Genomic DNA, 18523 nt, shown 5'->3' on the forward strand with positions numbered 1-18523 from the left:
CTCAGTGTTCTTCAGTTCCTGTCTGTTCCTCAGCCCCTGTGTCCTGCATCATTCAGAGAGTACTCCATTTGCCCTATAGAAAGCGGGGTGCTCATTCCTCAGGGGGAAAGGGAACCATCTCGCCCTCCTCCATCCACCCTCCCTCTACACTGTGTCTTTCAACATGGACATCTGACCCCACGTCACCTCGCTTCCAACCCTCCCCTGGTTCCCCGGGCCTTCAGACAAACATCTCATCTCTCTCTCATATCACACAAGGCCATACGGCCCCTGCTAAACTGTCGAGCCTCCTTCTGGCTAGTCTTTGGCTACAATGAACCAATTTTAATTGCTCTAGACAGTACCCAGTCTCATGCATCCACACCTTTGTACCATTTCCTTTGCCTGGATTGTCCTCTTAAGGGCCGCCAATTCCTACCCAACTGCCTGGAGAACTCCTATTCATCCTGCAAACCCAATGTAGATGTCTCTTTTGAGGGCAAGCCTTCCTGGATCATGTGCTCTTTCCTTCACAGATGATGTCAGCCCTCCCTTCTGCTATGCTGCCCTAGATTTTATATATGCTTCTCCCGTTGTCCTTATACCATGATGCCCCTTGATGTGTCCATGCTCTCCCTCCACCAGACCATGAGTGAGCTTCTGAAGGAGAGCACCTAGGTTATCTCTGTTAACCCAGCACCTGCTACAGGACCTGGCGCATAGTAGGTGGCCGTGAAACTTTTACTGATAGAAAATGAAATGTACTTTGGGGCAGACAGCCCCTTGGCCCCGAAGCTCAAAGCAATTTGTGGTGATCTTCCCAAATTGGACAAGTGTGTACCTGGTCGTCTTTTCCATCCTATTGAATGTGGCAGCTCTGAAGTGAAAGGAAGGCCAGCTGTCTACATTTTCAACTTGGTGAATATTACAAATGACCACATTAGTGAGACAGGCATTTTAGGCAATTTCATACTGACCCACGTAAGAAAGGCTCTAAATTTAGTGCCCCCAAAACAGAGGCTGGTGAATTTGTAGCCTCACAAACAGCCCACATTGGGAAGGAAGCTGAACTCGATTTGCATGTCAGAGGAGCAATATCTGGTACCTGATGTAAGACTAATTTTATTATTAAATTATCAACACTGATTTACTGAGAAATACGGTACTGCCTGGAGCTATTTTTAACCTCCCGCCTCAGCCCCCATCGGCAAACAAATCATCCTTTGAAGGACACTGCATTTGCAAAAGTGAATTAGGTGAATAAATATCCATCTATTCATGAAGTGTCTTTATTGAGAAATAAATAAATAACAACCCCTGAATGCCTTCATTGTCCCCCCCCCCCCCCCCGGCAGGTTTCCACGAAGATGACGGCTTCTGCTGAGCATGGCAGCGACCATGGAAAGCGCCACCCTGCAAGGCACCGGTCTGAGAATGGGTGGGAAGTGTGCCAGCCTGGGTACCTGCCTGGGAAGCCTGGGGCTCCAGGCCTGGGCCAGGGCTGGTGGGATTGGTGACATCTTCCTCGCCTCTGGCACGTGGTTCAGCTCAGCACCTAGAACATCCCAACCATCCCTGAGATGGCAAAGCTCAGGCTCTGGTACTAGCTTGTGGTGGTTCTGCCACTTTCGATCTCTGGGACATTGGGAGAGTTACTTACCCTTTCTGTGCCTCAGTTTCCTCATATATAAACTGGGGATAATACCACCTCATTATTGGGTTGTTGGGAGGACTTAATGAGATAACATGTTTAAAATGCTTAGAAGAGTGCTTGGCACATAGCAAGAGCCTAGGAAATTTTACTTCTTGCTATAGTCGTCATTGTTGGGACCGGGAAAAAGGCAGAGACAGAAGCATCCCTCAGGTGGGCCATGTGATACCTTGGAGGAGGACAGGCCTTGACGTCAGACCTGGATTCCAGTGCCAGCTCCACCCCACCCAGCTGTGTGACTCTGGGCAAGCTACTTGACCTTTCTGTTCCTCAGATTCCAAGTCCATGAAATGAGCGTAATCACACCTACCTCGGAGGCAAAAAATGAGATCATAAATGTAAAGTGTACAACGTGGTACCTGGCACTAAGTGCTCAATAAACAATGGATAGTTAGTAACAGGAGAGTTACTCGTACTGAAATAAATGCGGTCACTAATTCCTTTGCTGCCTTCTCGGCACTCTTTTTTCCCTCTTCTTTCCCTCCCCTCCCACAACCTGGTGCTTATCTGGGATAAAATGAGAATCAGGAATCCACCCCGAAGGAGAAAGATATGCTCAATTTACTGAACTGATGGCATCTTTATTTAAAATGTTGATATTTTGTTTATCATGGATTGCGTTGATTTTGATGTTTTAAATGTAGCATTAAAATCATCCGTCTTGATGACTGAGGAGTTTTGGCACCCCCTTAAGTTTTGTGCCTCACCCTAGTCCTGGCCCTGCTTAAAACCTCCCTGTGGGGAAGCAAGAAGCTGCATTTGGCTGGGGAGTGAGATGGAGGGAGAGAGGTAGGCTGGGAGGCGGTAGGGCCGGATCACCATTCCCCAGTCCACTAGCTCTGGGACTTGGAGGGTACCCTGTAGGTGCCGGGCGTCACGGGAGGTTTACCAAGCAAGGAGCTGAGAGTAATGTCTGCCATTTGATGGTGTCCAAACTTCGTCTGTCCCATCCTCCTGGGATGGGAGTCATGGGGAGTTAATTAGGAAAACACTGGCTGGGCCCCTGGCCCCTAGCAGCTGCCCGCAAACACCGGATCATTGTCAGCTCACACAGAGAAAACAATTACTTGCTGTTTGAGGGCCGGGGCCACGGGATCCCTAACTTGGCAGCCCGTCAGTCCAGCAATATGAAAGGGGGCAGCTGGCAGTGGGCAGTGAGGGCTAGTTGGCCAGCTCCCCAGAACACACATCTTAGAGACAAGCTCTCATGGCCTTCAGATCCCGGAGCTCCGTGGTGAAAGCGCCTCCCCCTGTCCCCCAGCCACATGTGCACCAGGCTAGGTGGTGGCCTTGCTCCTGCTTTACTTCCACAAGAAGTCCTCCCCTCCAATTACTAACTTAGTGGATGTAAGACACAAGCCTAAGTTTCTCCCTCTGCAGCCAGACCTCCGAACACAGACGACAGTGTAGGAGTTGTGAAGGGCCCTCCAGATACAGGGACACGTGCGCAGGGTACCCTCTGCACACCCCAGCGAAGGTGGCCAGCCGAGTGGAGGGTGCAGCCCGTGGCCACGGGCCAAGCAAGGGCTCAGACAAACCCCACACAGGGCACACGGCGCAACCAAACTCAAGGCAAGGAGCGTGCAGTGCCCCAGACTCTCACGGTCCTGCAGAGGGGGCAGGAAGCGCCGTGGGCTTTGCCTCAGGAGAGGGGCCAGATCCCCGGCTACCTCACATATTTATGACAGGTCTTGAGTGTGGCCTCACAGTTTCAGCCTCACCAGTGGGGAGCGTCTTGTTCTCAAACGCCAGTCACTTAGGAGTAGACTGTCATGCTCCTTGCTGGACAAACTCACTGGTAGGTGAGCGCCCTACCCCCATTTCTGTCAGTAAGGAGCTGTTTGGAGAAAGTGATGAAGGGGCAGATGGGGGTTTCTGGAAGCTCTGTCACCGGACTGGGAGTTCTTTGTGTGAAGACTGTCTTCCCAGCACCTACACGGGGCCTGGTGGGCAGGTATGCATTGAATTCATGGACAATGGATGGATAGGTGGACGGATGGATGGATGTGTGGATGGATGGATGGATGGATGGATGTGTGGATGGATGGATGGTGGATGGATGGATGGATGGATGTGTGGATGGATGGATGTGTGGATGGATGGATGGTGGATGGATGGATGGTGGATGGATGGATGGTGGATGGATGGATGGATGGATGTGTGGATGGATGGTGGATGGATGGATGGATGGATGTGTGGATGGATGGATGTGTGGATGGATGGATGGTGGATGGATGGATGGATGGATGTGTGGATGGATGGATGTGTGGATGGATGGATGGTGGATGGATGGATGGATGGATGGTGGATGGATGGATGGTGGATGGATGGGTGGATGGATGTGTGGATGGATGGATGTGTGGATGGATGGATGGATGGATGGTGGATGGATGGATGGTGGATGGATGGGTGGATGGATGTGTGGATGGATGGATATGTGGATGGATGGATGGTGGATGGATGGATGGTGGATGGATGGATGGATGGATGGTTGGATGGATGGATGGGTGGATGGATGGATGGAGGGTGGATGGATGGATGGAGGGTGGATGGATAGAGGCTTTAGTTGATATATACAGGAGTTATTAGAGGGCCAGGGTACATGCAGGAGAGTGGTCTGCTCCATGTAGCCTAGAATAAGGGTAGAAATCTATCCGCTTTCTCCCAGCCCCCTCATGTTTACATATCCACACCCCACACTTTGAGCCAACAAAAACCCTGAGAATCTGACCGGGAGGCCATTCCCAGCAGGACAGTTAACCAGCTATGTGGTCTTGGACCAATCACCTCACTTATCTTAGCCTAAGTCTCCCCTACAGGTAATTGGATGTGTAATCGCTGACCCACTCAGTGACGAAGGTCATACAGAAATCAAATGGGAAGGAGCTCTCTGTAATCTCAACTTGCTGGGGACTGTGGGGCTCGAGCATCACTACAAATTAGAGAGCAAATGTGCTTTAGAAAGTATCAGTCAAATCAATCAAAATGTTAAGTTGCTGCTGCTACATGTCAGGCATCTGCATCTGTGTTTCCAAGGCATCTTGATTTGGGTCCTTTAGGCAACTCCAGGACCCTCCTAACCTCCAGCTCCGCACTTCCCCCTCGTCTAGCCCTGAGCCCAGGACCCCTGCCCACCCCTGACCCGCCCCAAAACAAACTCCAAACACATTTCAAGGACAGTCAGCCACCACGTGTACTGAGTGTGTTGAGGGCAAAGGGAGTGAACTAATGGTGTAAATCATTCCACCTTTCCAGTGTGGGGTGAGAAAGGCCTAAGTAATGGGGTCTTCTGGGCCACAGACAGCACCAAACCGACACAGTCACCCCTGATATGTTCAAGCACCCACCTACAGGCACACCACATCCTACATACAAATGTCCTGGCCACAGTAAACCTACGTACACACCACACACACACACACACACACACACACACACACACACACAAGCACACGGAGGTTCCAGGAGAGCCCCCTCCCAGAGGCAAGCCCCACCCCATGCCTTTGCCTGTGCTGGTCCCTTCCCACGAGAATGGCACCTCAACTCCCTGCCGATCCCCACCTGGATGTGGCTTTCCAGGAGAGGGAAGCTTCCATGCCTCTTCGGTGCTCCTCTCCTGGCTCCACCCGAGGCTCAGGGACTCCCTCCTTGGTGCAGCCTCCGTCCTGCTGCAGGTGACAAGTTTCCAGCCCTGAGCCCTGCTGTGGCTCCTCCCCTCCACTGAGAGTTCCCGTGGGACTGGGGCGCATCTCAGGACATCTTGAATCCCAGACCCAGCATGGAGCTCCATATAGATAGGGTAGCAATCAATAACTCTTTGGAGAATGAATAAATAACCAGCAAATTTTCAGTGTGTGAGTCTTTCCTGCACAGCCTCATTGCAAGCCCCATAAGGATGAGGACCAAAACTTACAGGGCAAACTCTGACTCAGAGGTCACCACCTCTGGGAAGCCCTCCTGATGGTTCCAGCCCTTCCCAGGCCCTCTCAGTTTTAGGTGGAGATCCCCATGCCCAGAGCAGCCATCTGGGCAGCTTTCCCCACGTGTGCCTGGTCTCACCACACCCTGCAGCACCTCTGTTGTGTGGAACAGGGGGAAGGGGGAAGTAGACAGTGGTCAGACAGATCCGGGCTTGACCTCGGAATCCACCACTTCTCAGATGCAGGGCTGTAGCGCAGTTCACTTAACTTCTCAAGTCTCAGCACCCTCGGCTGTGAGATAGAAAGAAAAACGCCCATCTTGCAGGGCTGCAAAGACTTTTAAATGAGGTCACACGAGCCACATGCGCCTCCCAGCAGGTACTCAACAACGGGAGGGAGCGCTATTGCTGTTATCACTGATAATTTTTTTTTAACATCTTTATTGGAGTATAATTGCTTTACAATGGTGTGTTAGTTTCTGCTTTATAACAAAGTGAATCAGTTATACATATACGTATGTTCCCATATATCTTCCCTCTTGCGTCTCCCTCCCTCCCACCCTCCCTATCCCACCCCTCTAGGTGGTCACAAAGCACCGAGCTGATCTCCCTGTGCTATGCGGCTGCTTCCCACTAGCTATCTATTTTACGTTTGGTAGTGTATATGTGAACATGCCACTCTCTCACTTTGTCACAGCTTACCCTTCCCCCTCCCCGTATCCTCAAGTCCATTCTCTAGTAGGTCTGTGTCTTTATCATTCCTGTCACCAGCCAGACTGAAAGAGGGTAGCGACCAGATCCCCTGCTGCAGTGCTGGGTGCACGGTGGACACCCAGTAAGCAGATTGTGAATGGAACACATGGCAAAGCTGGTTTTCAAAGTCCAGAGACCAGCATACTTCTCCCATCAGACTCTGCACCCTCAAGCAGGGTCTGGGTCTCCCGGGCGTGCATGCTGGTGCTGGGGAAAGAAAGAAGAAACCAGCCTTCCAAAGACTTGTGAGGTCCATGTGGATCTCACAGAGGCAGGGCAGGCCTTGAAAGAGGCCACGGCCTGGACGGCGTGCCCTCAATGTACCCTTTTGCATGGACCGTGCCCAGCCTCCTCCCACTCAGCCCCAGGAGCTTTGGCGGGGATTAGTGGGCGTTCTTACTATGCATGGCGAGAGGCCCTAAGCCACTGGGATGTGCCCATCAATTTGAAATCAGGCTGTGATGGAGCTGGGCCGTCAATGGGAGTTTGCATATTCATGCAGCAGAGCCCTGAGACTTAGTCACGGCTCCAGGCCCAATTGTGCAGGGACTTATTAGCCTAAAGTCAACAAGGGAGCCCCACCAGGATCTGCACAGGACCATTGCATGCACACCAGCGAACAGGGACCGGGTAGGGCCTGGGTTAGGGTTAGGGTTAGGGTTAGGGTTAGGTCGTGGGGCTCATCCTCTCTGGGAGGCCAAAGCTTGAACAATGAGAAAGGCACTAGTCTGAATGCTGGCTCTGACATACAACTGTTGAAAATGGCCAGTCACCTCCTCATCTGTGAAATGGGTGCAATTATGTTTACCTCACAGACTCACTGAAAGGACTGTAGATATGTTGGGAAATGCCCTTGGTGGCTCCTACGCCAATGGCATGCTTGTAAATGCCAGCCGTTGTCACTGAAATCCTGCCGTTTCTCATTCTCAGCAGCCTTGGTTTGATGCTTCCTGAGATGTGTCAGCTCAGCAGAAAACAGAGCAGCCCCTAATAATTAAATATTTCAACAACAACACCTACCATCCCCAGGACTGAAGCACTTACTCTGTGCCCCATACTGTATTATATCATCTCATTAAATCCTCCCAACCACCCATGTGGTAGGCACACTGGCCCCATTTTACAGATGGGTAACATGAGGCTCAGCAAGTTAAAGATCTGTCAAAGTATTGCAGAGGCAGTTTATGGTAAAGGTGGATTTGAATCCAAATTCAAAGGGGATTGTTGAGTTCCATTGAATAACTGTAGCTTAGAAAAGTTTCCAGGTGGTATAGGTGGAAAAGTGACTTTTTAAAAACAAATATTTAAATGCTGATAATAACCAACTTTTATTGAGTATTTCCCATTAACATAGCTGACATCCATTAACTCATTCACTCCTCCCAGTAGTCTTATGGAATAGGTGGCATTTTATGGAAGAGGAAACCATAGCTCAGAGAGGTTATATGACGAGCATCAGAATGAGAGACAGGGCATTAGATTACGAGAAGCAGGGCCTTTGAGTCAGACAGACCTGAGCTTCGAACTTGAGCACTTCCTTGTTGTGTGATCTTGGGCAAATCACCAGACCTCTCTGTGCCTCAATTTTGCCCCTCTCCCAGAGTTGTTAGAATTTTTGAGCTATTTAACTTGCTGAACCTCACTTTCCTTCTTTGTTGATATTAAGCAAGATAATACAGATAAAGGGCTCAGCTCAATTTTTTTTTAACATCTTTATTGGAGTATAATTACTTTACAGTGTTGTGTTAGTTTCTGCTGTATAACAAAGTGAATCAGCTATAGGCATACGTATATCCCCATCTCCCCTCCCTCTCGCGTCTCCCTCCCATCCTCCTTATCCCACCCCTCTAGGTGGTCGCAAAGCACCGAGCTGATCTCCCTGTACTATGCAGCTGCTTCCCACTAGCTATCTATGTTACATTTGGTAGTGTATATATGTTCATGCCACGCTCTCACTTCGTCCCAGCTTACCCTTCCGCCTCCACGTGTCCTCAAGGTCATTCTCTACATCTGTGTCTTTATTCCTGGCCCTAGCCCTAGGTTCATCAGAAGCATTTTTTTTTTTTAGATTCCATATATATGTGTTAGCATACGGTATTTGTTTTTTGCTTTCTGACTTACTTCACTCTGTATGACAGATTCTACACCTTTTTTTTCTCTTTCCACTCTGTGTCATGACCTGGTTGCTTTGAAAGGGCTGAGCTATTTTGGTGCACTCAGCTGCTGCCCCCTGCTCAGTCTGGTTCCAGGGCACACGTCAGATGCCCACTGTGGCCTGGCATCCTTGCGCCTGTGTCAGTCTCTTCAGCTGGCCTGGAGTCACCAGGCATCAGTGCAGAATGTCCCGCCCTCCCCCGCCACCTTCCCCCATCCCCAGGTGCAGTGCATCGGGGAGAAGCAGCAGCACCCAGTCCTGGGCACGGGAACTGCAAGAGAGGAAGGGAGGAGAGAAGGGGGCCATTCTCCAAACCTCAGGCTGGGGACCTGGGTACACAACTGAGTAGGCAAATGGAAGGAATTCCCCTCCTCTTCCCTGTACCAGCAGGAGCAAAACTTGGCTGGTGGGAGTTGATCTCTTTCTTTCTTTCATTTACTCAGTCCCAGGGGAAGGGCTGCTGGGTGTAGGTAACATACCAAGAGGTAGATAGTGAGAACAGGAGGAGGGGACACACTTGAATAATCTGAAAATTAGATGGAAGACATTGTTTACCTTGCTTTGAAAATAAGGCAGGATTTTCCCACATAAGGGCAGAGTCTGTATCTAAATGGAAGAGCAATCTTGTTAGCAGAGGCTGTTCCTCCGCTAGAGCAGGGATGTAAGAAACAGCTTCCAGGTCTAGTGATGGAAGATCCAATCTTCCATCTGTTTAACCTATCTAGGTCCATCATCTATGGTCAATGGCTTGCACCTCGGTGGAAAGGGAAAAGGGCTCAGCACTAACTGCCCCTTAGCATTGTTCAAGGGCGATCATTAGGAGAAAGAGCAGGTGCAGGACCTGCCGGTGTTTAGAGTTTTAAATTTTTCCCGAACAAATCCACACATATGTACATTTGAAAAGTCTGGAAGAATACAAATCAAGCTGTTAACAGAAATTACCTCTGGGGAAGGAGACTGCATAAGGAGAGAGGGAATTTTTATTTTCTGTCTTATATTTCTTTATATTGTTTACATTTTTTGCAAGTGCCGATTGCATCAACAATTTTTCAAAAGATGTTTTCCATTTGGAGAAAATAAAAGCATCCTGACTGCAAAAGCACCAACAGAGGGGCCCCGCTGGAACTGAGGCTACTGCCCAAGCACCCTCAGAAGATTGAGGGACATCCTGGAGGCCCTGGGGGGAGGAGACCCAAATCAGCCCGGAAGCCAAAGTGGGCAGTAGTCATAATTTCATGTCAACTGGACAGTTCCCCTGCTTTCTAGACATGTAACCGCAGCCTTGAAGCTTGCAATAAATGCTCTTTTGCAGTCTTCACCACTCACCCAAACCTTAACAACTCAGGGTCAGGGATGGAGGCGGATGGGGACCCATTGGTTAAGAGCAGTATGCAGCTTGCTGGGAAGACCCCCTCTGATTCTGCTGTAAAGTCAGACACTAGAGGTCTTTCCAAAATCTACCCTGTCAGGATCCCCCAGGATTCCCACATCCATCCATCCATCTGTCCATCCATCCATTTCACAAATGTTTATTGAGTGCCTACCATTTACCAGGCACCATTCTAAGTGCTGGAGTTGGGCATGTGGGTCTCAGTGGTGACTCACACAGATGCTGGGTCTGCCTTGTGAAGCCTGCCATCCATGGGGAAGACAGACAGCTGAACATGGGATTACAGCCTTGTGGCAAGCACCATGGTAAGGAAGATCAGGGTTCTGTGGTCCTTAGGGGAAGGGACACCAGGGTGAGGGCTAGAAGGCTACTGGAAGAGAGATGTGCCTGAAGGAGCGGTGGGAGCCAGCCCGGAGGAGAGGGTTCCAAGTAGAGGAAACAGCATGACCGGTGTATGGAACAGTAAGAAGGAAGAGAGTGAGAAGTCTGGAAATCAACTGATTACACTATTGGGAGAGAGCAGACATTTAGGAGCCTTCACAACATGTGGCTTCACCTCTGGAATCCTTGATGGGGAGCCTTGCTTGTATCAGTGTGCCTTTGTTGTGGTTTGCCTTTGAGGCCTCACCACCCTGCCCTGCCTATATTCCCAAAAGATTTGGTTTCCAGGCTCCGACAGACTTCAGCACCAGTCCCTTGCCCCCCATCTTGGGCAAGTCACTGCACCTCCTTGTGCCTCAGTTTCCTCATCTGTAAAGTGGGAGAATAGCAGTACTTACTTCACGGGGGCGTTGTGAGGAAACAATTGTGCCCTAGCACCAATTCTTGGCACATTGTGAGGGCTTAATCCGTAAAAACTGTCGCTCTGCCTGGTTGGCCATGGCCACGGTGCAGTGAGTGTGAAAGCTAGAAGACAGGCACATGGGGGTTGTTGCATTATTCTGTTTCCTTTTGAGTATTTTTGAAATTCTTATGACAAAATTTATTTTTAAAAATGACTGCTCCTATCATTTACTTCCACTACTGCTGGGACCCGTGCTCCTTTGTGTAACACCCTCATTGGTTGAAGGAAACAAGGGTATGGCAATAACAGGCGACCAAAACATGCTTCTAGAATTCCACATTTCCACTTGCCAGCTTCATCCTTCACAACGTCCAGCAGGGCCCTGGGAGAGGCCTTGCCCCCAGCCCGGCCCGTCCTGATTCTAGGATCTGGTTCCAATGCCAACATCAGTCTTCAAAATCAGATTAAGAGAAGGAAATATTGAAACTTTAGTTCTATTTACTTTTGATCTAAAAAGGAGAGAGAAAATCAAGCATTACTAATACTTAAAATATGGATTGAAACTGTGCACTCAAAGCGCTAAAGTGCACAGACTTACCTGGGACTCATAAAGGAACATATTTTTGCCTAAGATTCTGGAAAAATGGCAAGTTGAAGGGAAACACTTGGATTAGCCCTTGTTTCTTTTTGTTGCAATGAGAGGAGACTTGTGTCCAAACTTGGTTAGCCGGCTGGAATATAGATACGGACTTGAATGTGGAGATCCTTCGGTGAATATAAACACAAAAAGATAGAATTTTGAAAGTATAGATTGACAGTGGTATACATAAATTATTCATAAGTCAAATACATATATTGGGGATGAGTGCTCAAAAAAATGTTTGTCCAGTAGGACTGCATGGTCAGTGAAGTTTAAGCAAGCGGTCTCCACCATATGACCTCTCCATGGTGTCGTCATAGCTCCATGCAGAGGGCAGCCTAGATGTTTTGTCTTGGGTGCCCAAGAGAGCCACCTGTCACACAGATAGGAGGTTCACGTAGCAGACGGCATAACTTCTGTCCGAATTTCCAGGGCCAGGTGTGTATCTCATGCTCACAGGCAGTCCTGAAAATAATTACTCACCCAGATGTGGACTCTGGGAATGAAACAAGGACTCTCTCTGCAATCAGGGACAGCCATGCTCACTTCAGCTAAACCCTCCCCCCCCGCAAGAGGAAGAAGGGAGAGCTATTATAGGGGAAGGTGGTCAGTGGCCCCTAAGGAGAAGGGTGGTGGTGGGGGTTGCTGGTGGAGACACACAGGTAAACATGGAGCATTTGGAGTTGGTGACCAAAGGGTCCCGCCATCAACACTGAACTCAAGCCAGGAAGTTCAGCCAAATGCCTCAGGAGTCTGGGGTGATCTCTGGGGGCAGCCTGGGTCAAAGAAGCAGGTCGTTCATCTCGTCTGACACTTTGAAGGGTGCTGAGACTCCCTAATTCAGAGAAAGGAGTGGGAAGTGTGTCCCACCCGTTTGCCCTCCTCTCAAACACCTGGGAGCTCTGAGAGGTGAATGCACTCCATCTGTACAGTCAGGCAGAGGCACGGCCTGGAGGCCTGAGTTCAAGTCCACACTCAGTCTCTTATAAGCCTTGTGAACACAGGCAAGTCACTAGGCCTCTCTGAGCCCTAATCTCTCCACCTCCCAAATGGACAGAATAATACCTTCTCTACTTCTGGGAAGATGCAAGTATGATAATCCATCCCAACCTAAAAACACAGGTAGAAAATGGACCCAAAAGTAATTAGGAACTTAAAATGTTACTTCACAACTGATTGATAATAATTCTCAACCCAACTAGAGACAAAAAGGATAAGTGGGGCTTCCCTAGTGGCGCAGTGGTTGAGAATCTGCCTGCCAATGCAGGGGACACGGGTTCGAGCCCTGGTCTGGGAAGATCCCACGTGCCGCGGAACAGCTGGGCCCGTGAGCCACAACTACTGAGCCTGCGCGTCTGGAGCCTGTGCTCCGCAACAGGAGAGGCCACGATAGTGAGAGGCCCGCGCACCGCGATGAAGAGTGGCCCCCGCTCGCCGCAACTAGAGAAAGCCCTCGCGCAAAAACGAAGACCCAACACAGCCATAAATAAATAAATAAATAAATGAAAATTAAAAAAAAAAAAAAAAAAAAAAAAGGATAAGTTTCTGGAGCCAATAGTTTCTTTCATTTCACATGCACCCCGAGACTGATGGCACACAGAGGTGGCAGAGGTCTCCCCATCCCTACCTGCCCCATCTCAGGGAGTCCTCCAGGAAGATCATGGGATTGTAGATCAGTGGGTCATGAGGGGCCTGCCTGGTACAGAGAGAACGTGTCGACACAGGGAGAGTTGCTCCTGCGCTGGCGAGCTCCTGCCATGGGCCGCGCCTCCCACCCGCTGCCTCATCAATCTTTCATCCTCTTAGTAGCTGACACCTCTGGCAGCACCTCCCAGCAAACTGGGCATTAGAATTGCAAGAAGCCCGGTTGCCCCGGGGAATACAGATGGAGGAAACTCAGATTCAAATTTGTCCAAGAATTGTGAACAGCCGGACCCAGGCAAGGCGTTTCTACTGCCCTTCCACCAAAGGGGAGTGATGGGGGTTTTGTTAGAAGTACAAATTGCTTCTTAATGCAGAGGATAAAGCTGGGCTCCTTAGAAATTCCTCCCGCTCCCAGGAAAGCCACCGCTGCATGTCAATTTTCATTTTTGAAATTTAAACTGAGGGCTTTGTGTCTAAGCTCCATCTCATCGGAGGAAGGGGAGGAATAAGTCAAAAAGGATTAGGGGCCCGCTGGGGATTGCAGATCCATAGCAATTAGACTTCATTTGAGTCTCAGATATTTGGTTTTAATCGCATTTCTGGATGATACAATCGACAAGGCATCAGAAATTGATACGTATGCAACGGTAGACAGGGTTGGCTCTGCCCGCTCCAGTTCCTGGGCTCAGCTGGGTTTGGGCTCCACAATCATTGGGGGTGGGGTGGGTGGGGAATTGGGACTCATTTGGGTCTGAAACTGGAGAGATGGTGGTTTGCACATGGATGTCGTTTTCCCCCTCACTCTCTTTGAGCACTTTATCCCTGGATTCGAAGCAGATGCAATCATTGCTAATATTCAAGTGAATGACGATAAAACAAAATAAGAGCAAATAAAATAAGAGCATAAAAAGAAAGAGCGACAGACACAGGACTCGAGGCAGGGGGTATAACTGTCTTTTAAATGGGAATCACGGTTTTCAGCATCCTGCAGGAATTAAAGTTGAGCACAATGCAATTTGGGGGCAGACATGTAGCCATGAACGTGTCACACACCACATCGACATGACTCTATGAATACGTATGTGTGTGCATGTGTGTGACATGGATTAGCGATGACAACCACAACATTATACCCACATGGGTTGGGTGTGTGTGTGTGTGTGTGTGTCCAGTTTTACATAGGTAGCGCACTCTGGGGTTGCCTCTGTGTACACATTCACATTTCTCTTCAAACAACTGGTCAAAATGAGCTCCGTAAATACTAACAGTTTGCTAACTAGTTATTTTGTAGATAACGTACTGTTTATCGGAACTCAACCTAAAGACAGAGTAAAAAAGTGAAAAGAAAAAAATCAACACCATGTGGAGTGTGTGTGCGGAATGGCGAAGGGAAGGAAAGAGGGGGACCAAACAAACACGGTCAGGTTCAGGGCAGGTGTCCCACACCACTGTGCTCACGGGAAGACCCGCGAAAGGGGGTGTCCCACTGCAAGGGATAGAGTCTATCTCAGTTACCACACAGCTCTGGGTGAATTCAGCAAGCCGGATAGTCCACAGAATTGCCTCAGTTTACCAGTTCCTTGGAGAGTTATGGACCCAGCTGGTGTAAGTTAATGGGCATTAATTGTACTGCTGAGTGTGCTGCATGCCTGAGTGGGTGTGTTTCCTCAGGGAGTTCTGTACTTCCTTTCAGGAGATCTCAGACATCACTAGATGGCAAATACCTCATTCATGCCTCTCATTTTGCAGAAATGCCTCCTCTCCCCTTTCCTTCTCCAGAAGCTCCTGGCCTTTGACCTCCTCCCACAAGGCTGGGAGCCTGAAGGTCCAACCCTCCCTCTCCTGTCACCCTCAGAATCTCCCTCCCCCCCTCCTCTGGGCCCCTCCAATTCAAGGCAGCACAGCCCAGCCCAGGGGAGAACCCCCGCAAAGGGTGAGATACTGCCCTCCCATCTCCCCACATCTTTTCACCCATCCCACGGGGCAGGGACAAGGCAGTGGCTGGCAACCAGGGTATAGATGGAGCTATTCAGGGCCTAGTTTAGGTCTTTATGTCAAGGTGAACATCTGGAGGCCTGGTCCTGGGGCCACGCTGATAGAGACATTGGAATCCATAGTCTAAAAACATAATTTAATGCATTGCGGTGGGTCTGAGGCAGGATGGAGTTTCCGTTTGCTGGGATTCTGCTGAGGGTGGGATTTTGGCGTATAGACAGGGACATTTGCACGAGTATTTCAGGTCACAGAGAAGGACGCCCCAGGGAGCTCGTGCTCACTTTGGCCTACCTCGGGTGGCCCGGGCTGGGAGCCCTCAGCCTCAGGGCACTCCTAGGAGGAGGGGGGCTGGAAGAGGGCAGGCGTCCCGCCGGGCCTGTCCAGTCCGATCAGGTTTGCAAAGTCTGCGCTGCCGCCTCACTGGGGTTCAGATTCACGCTCACTTCTCCACTCTGGCGTCCCCCGCTCCCGCCCTGGGTTGGGGAGAGGGACCAGGAGCACAGTCCAGAGCGTGGCGAGTCGCAGACACGCTGAGGTCGGAAGCGGGGCGGGAAGGACAGCAGGCATGTGTCTTTTCCAACGATGTCAGGAAGCGTCAGGAAGCGGGAGTGGTCCTCGCCAGGGAACAGAGCGTTCCCACCGGCACAGGGCGGCCGGAAGCCACCCCACCTCGCGCTCCCGGCGCCTCTAATCCGGGTACAGAAGAAAGCCCGAGAACGTGCTGTACTTGTTGTTGTTGCCTCCGTGAGCCTTCCCTCCGTCCAGCTTCACGTACACCTCGTCCCCTGAATCAAGGTGCAGCACCACGCTGTTACTGGCGTAGTCGTAGTTCTGGTCGGCGTCCTGTGCGATGGCGCTGGCCCGGACCTGGGGGCGAGCGGCCACAGCGGTTGGGCCCGGGCACCTGTGCTTGGGCCCTCGCCTGTCCCCCACGTGGCGCGCCCCCTGGCCGGCCTTCCGCCTGCAGCTCCAGGGTCCACGCTCCCACCCAGGCTCCACGCTCTCTCTCCAACTTAGCCAACTCCTTCCCGGTCCCCGATGCTCCGCAGTTTCCAAGTCCGGGAGGGAGGGAGAGAGAGGGCTTCGTGGGCACTGACCCAGCGGGGACGGGCGGGAAGCAGGGGCCGAGCCGAGAAGAAAGGAGACGGGAGGGCACAGGGGAGAATGGGGCGCACAGAGAGCTAAAGAAGAGTGAGGTTTCCGAGAACCCCACGGGGCTTCAGGCGGGTATGCAAATAGCCGGGAGAGTGCAATTTGGTCTCGGAGCTCCGGGAACGCAACCTCGGGAGCTATGGGACCAGGGCGCACCGGGAAACGAGATGTTATCGTGCGCTCCCTGCCGGGGCGAGCTCGGGCGCCGGCGAGTGGGGAGAAGGGAGGCTGGGTTCCCAGGCGGTTCGGGGCTCAGGGTGGGAACGAGGGTCCGCGGGGATCTGCGGGGGAGGAGATGGGAGTAGGGGGGTCACTGACCTGCCCGTTCTTGCAGAGGTCCGCCCACATGCTAGTGCCGTCGCCGCCGCGCATGAGGATGTGGTAGGTGAAGAAGTAGATGCCCCGCACCTGGCAGCTGAACTTGCCAGTAGTGGGGTCGTAGTGATTGCCGAGATTGGTGACCACGTCGTCGAATCTGAGCACCTCGTAGCCCTCGTGGGGGCTCTTCAGACCCACATAGAAGGCGATCTTGGGACCGCTGAAGGCGGCGCTCAGCGCGCCGGTCACTTCGCCCTCAGAGTCGCCGCCGCCCCCGGTTCCGCCACCCACCACCCCGACACCGCCGGCCGCGCCCGCCGTCTGCTGCAGCCCAGGCAGCCCGGGCCGCCCTGAGTCGCCCTTCTCCCCCGGGGGACCCCTGGGTCCAGGTGGGCCCGGCTCTCCCGGGGGGCCCCGCGGCCCCGGCTTGCCGGGTCGCCCCGGGTCGCCCTTGGGTCCCTGGATGAAAGGGGGCGGAGGATTGACGCTCAGGTCCTGCATGACTTCCAGGGCGGTCGCGCTGGGTCCGGGCGGTGGAGCCTTGGCGCCCGCGGGGCCCCCGCCTGGTGCCGCGCTGTACGGGTCGCAGATCATGCGGCAGGTGCCCATCATCTCGTAGTGCGCCGCCCCGGGGGGCGCCGCCTGCAGCAGCAACGGCACGGCGATAAGCAGCCCCAGCGCCATGGCCAGGAGCACGCCGACGGCCGCCAGGCAGGCGCGCCGCCGCCGCTGCCACAGCCGGGAGGCGACCGCCACCAGCTCCTCCTTGCCGCCCGGGGAGGGAATGGTCGGGCGGCTCGGGCGGCCCCGCTCCCCGCGCTCGGGGGCGGACTCCGCGGGTGCCGGCCGCGCCCCCGACGTGGCGACCCCCTGCTCTGGGCGCCCAACTACTTCAGCAAGAGGCGCCCTGGCCCAGGCGCGGGTGCGCACCGCGCTGTGGCTGCTCTGGAGAACCGCGGGGCCCGGCGCGCATGGCCGGGGGCTCACGGGACGAGCCCGGCGCCCCACGGGTCCCGGCGGCTGCGGCCGGGGAGAGCCGGGTGCGAAGGCGGCGTCCCGCGAGGGCTCGGCCGCGCTGCCTCCTGCCCGGCTCGCCTGGGCTCGGCGGGGATCCGCGCGCAGGGAGGGCGCTCGGGCTCCGCGGCGCGCTCTGCTCTGCTCTGCTCTCCAGCTGCTCGCTGGCTCTCGCGCGGAGGGGGGACCCAGCTACCCTGACGTAAGGAGTCCGGGGCTGAGCTGCGGAGGCGGCGAGCAAGCAGCGCGCGCTGCCATCACTTGGGAGACGGCGCCCTCGTGTCATCAGCCTTCGGTCCTCCTCCTCTCCGGCGGCTCCCTCGGCAGAGACGGCGAGGGTGCGGTTCCTCCTGGCGGCGCCTGGGAGCCACAAGTGGGCGCAGCCCGGGCCCAGCTCCTCGGGCACACCCACTGGCGGCCACACTCACGCGCCCTCACCCACGGCACACTCACCGGCGCACACAGGCACCTGTACATGGCCACGAAGGCACCCGGAATCCCGAAGCCACCAAGGTCCTTCGGGGGTCACCTAATCCACCCCCTGCCCGCAAGCAGGACTAGACTTAAACCCCCCAGTCAAGGAGAACCCCAGTCCCATAAGCCCCAGGAGAGAAGAACTTTCTGAAAGCCCTGCTGAGTTACCTCTTCAGAATGGAATAAATCTCGCTTCTGGAAGGTCTTTCACACACCTAGCCTGAGGACTCCAAGCTATCAAATAGGCTCCAGAAGAGCAGCCCACCAACTCTTTGAAAAGCCCAAAGCCCCGAAAACAAGAGTCTACTAGCCTTAACCCCTTTCTTCTACCCAAAGAAGGTCTGGCCCTTGCAAAGTTCATTTAAATCCAGATCCCTGACACCCAGCACTTGGCGGTAACCTTGGTGCACTCAGCTCCCACTCCCAGCCAGCCACTACCAGCAGATCCACAGACAGGTTCCTTTGGACATCCCCAGCTCCCTCCTACTGAGGTGGGTTTAGTTATTTTAAAAATAGTCCAAAGCCATTCTGAGCCAAAGCTGTGGCGCCTGATTTAGAGAAGAATTATCCATCTCTAATGCAGCTTGTGAAAATA

The 18523-nt window shown here is 52.7% G+C and overlaps 1 protein-coding gene across 3 annotated transcripts; it reads right to left on the minus strand.

Moving 5' to 3' along the window:
• Positions 1-15127: 15127 nt before the first annotated feature.
• On the minus strand, positions 15128-17152 carry C1QL2 (complement C1q like 2). 3 transcript variants are annotated; one of them, XM_059927106.1, is made up of 3 exons: positions 16746-17152; positions 16441-16688; positions 15128-15837 (listed from the first exon to the last, which is right to left on the minus strand). In XM_059927106.1, the coding sequence occupies exons 1-3, from the start codon at positions 17122-17124 to the stop codon at positions 15658-15660; spliced, it is 807 nt and encodes a 268-aa protein (XP_059783089.1). In that variant the 5' UTR covers positions 17125-17152; the 3' UTR covers positions 15128-15657. The 3 variants fall into 3 exon arrangements, with proteins under 3 accessions (XP_059783089.1, XP_059783088.1, XP_059783087.1); XM_059927105.1 differs by having other exon boundaries at positions 16728-17152; XM_059927104.1 differs by having other exon boundaries at positions 16441-17152.
• Between the last annotated feature and the right edge of the window lie 1371 nt (positions 17153-18523).

This window comes from Balaenoptera ricei, chromosome 7 (genome assembly GCF_028023285.1).
Source record: "Balaenoptera ricei isolate mBalRic1 chromosome 7, mBalRic1.hap2, whole genome shotgun sequence".
Taxonomy (NCBI): Eukaryota; Metazoa; Chordata; class Mammalia; order Artiodactyla; family Balaenopteridae; genus Balaenoptera; species Balaenoptera ricei.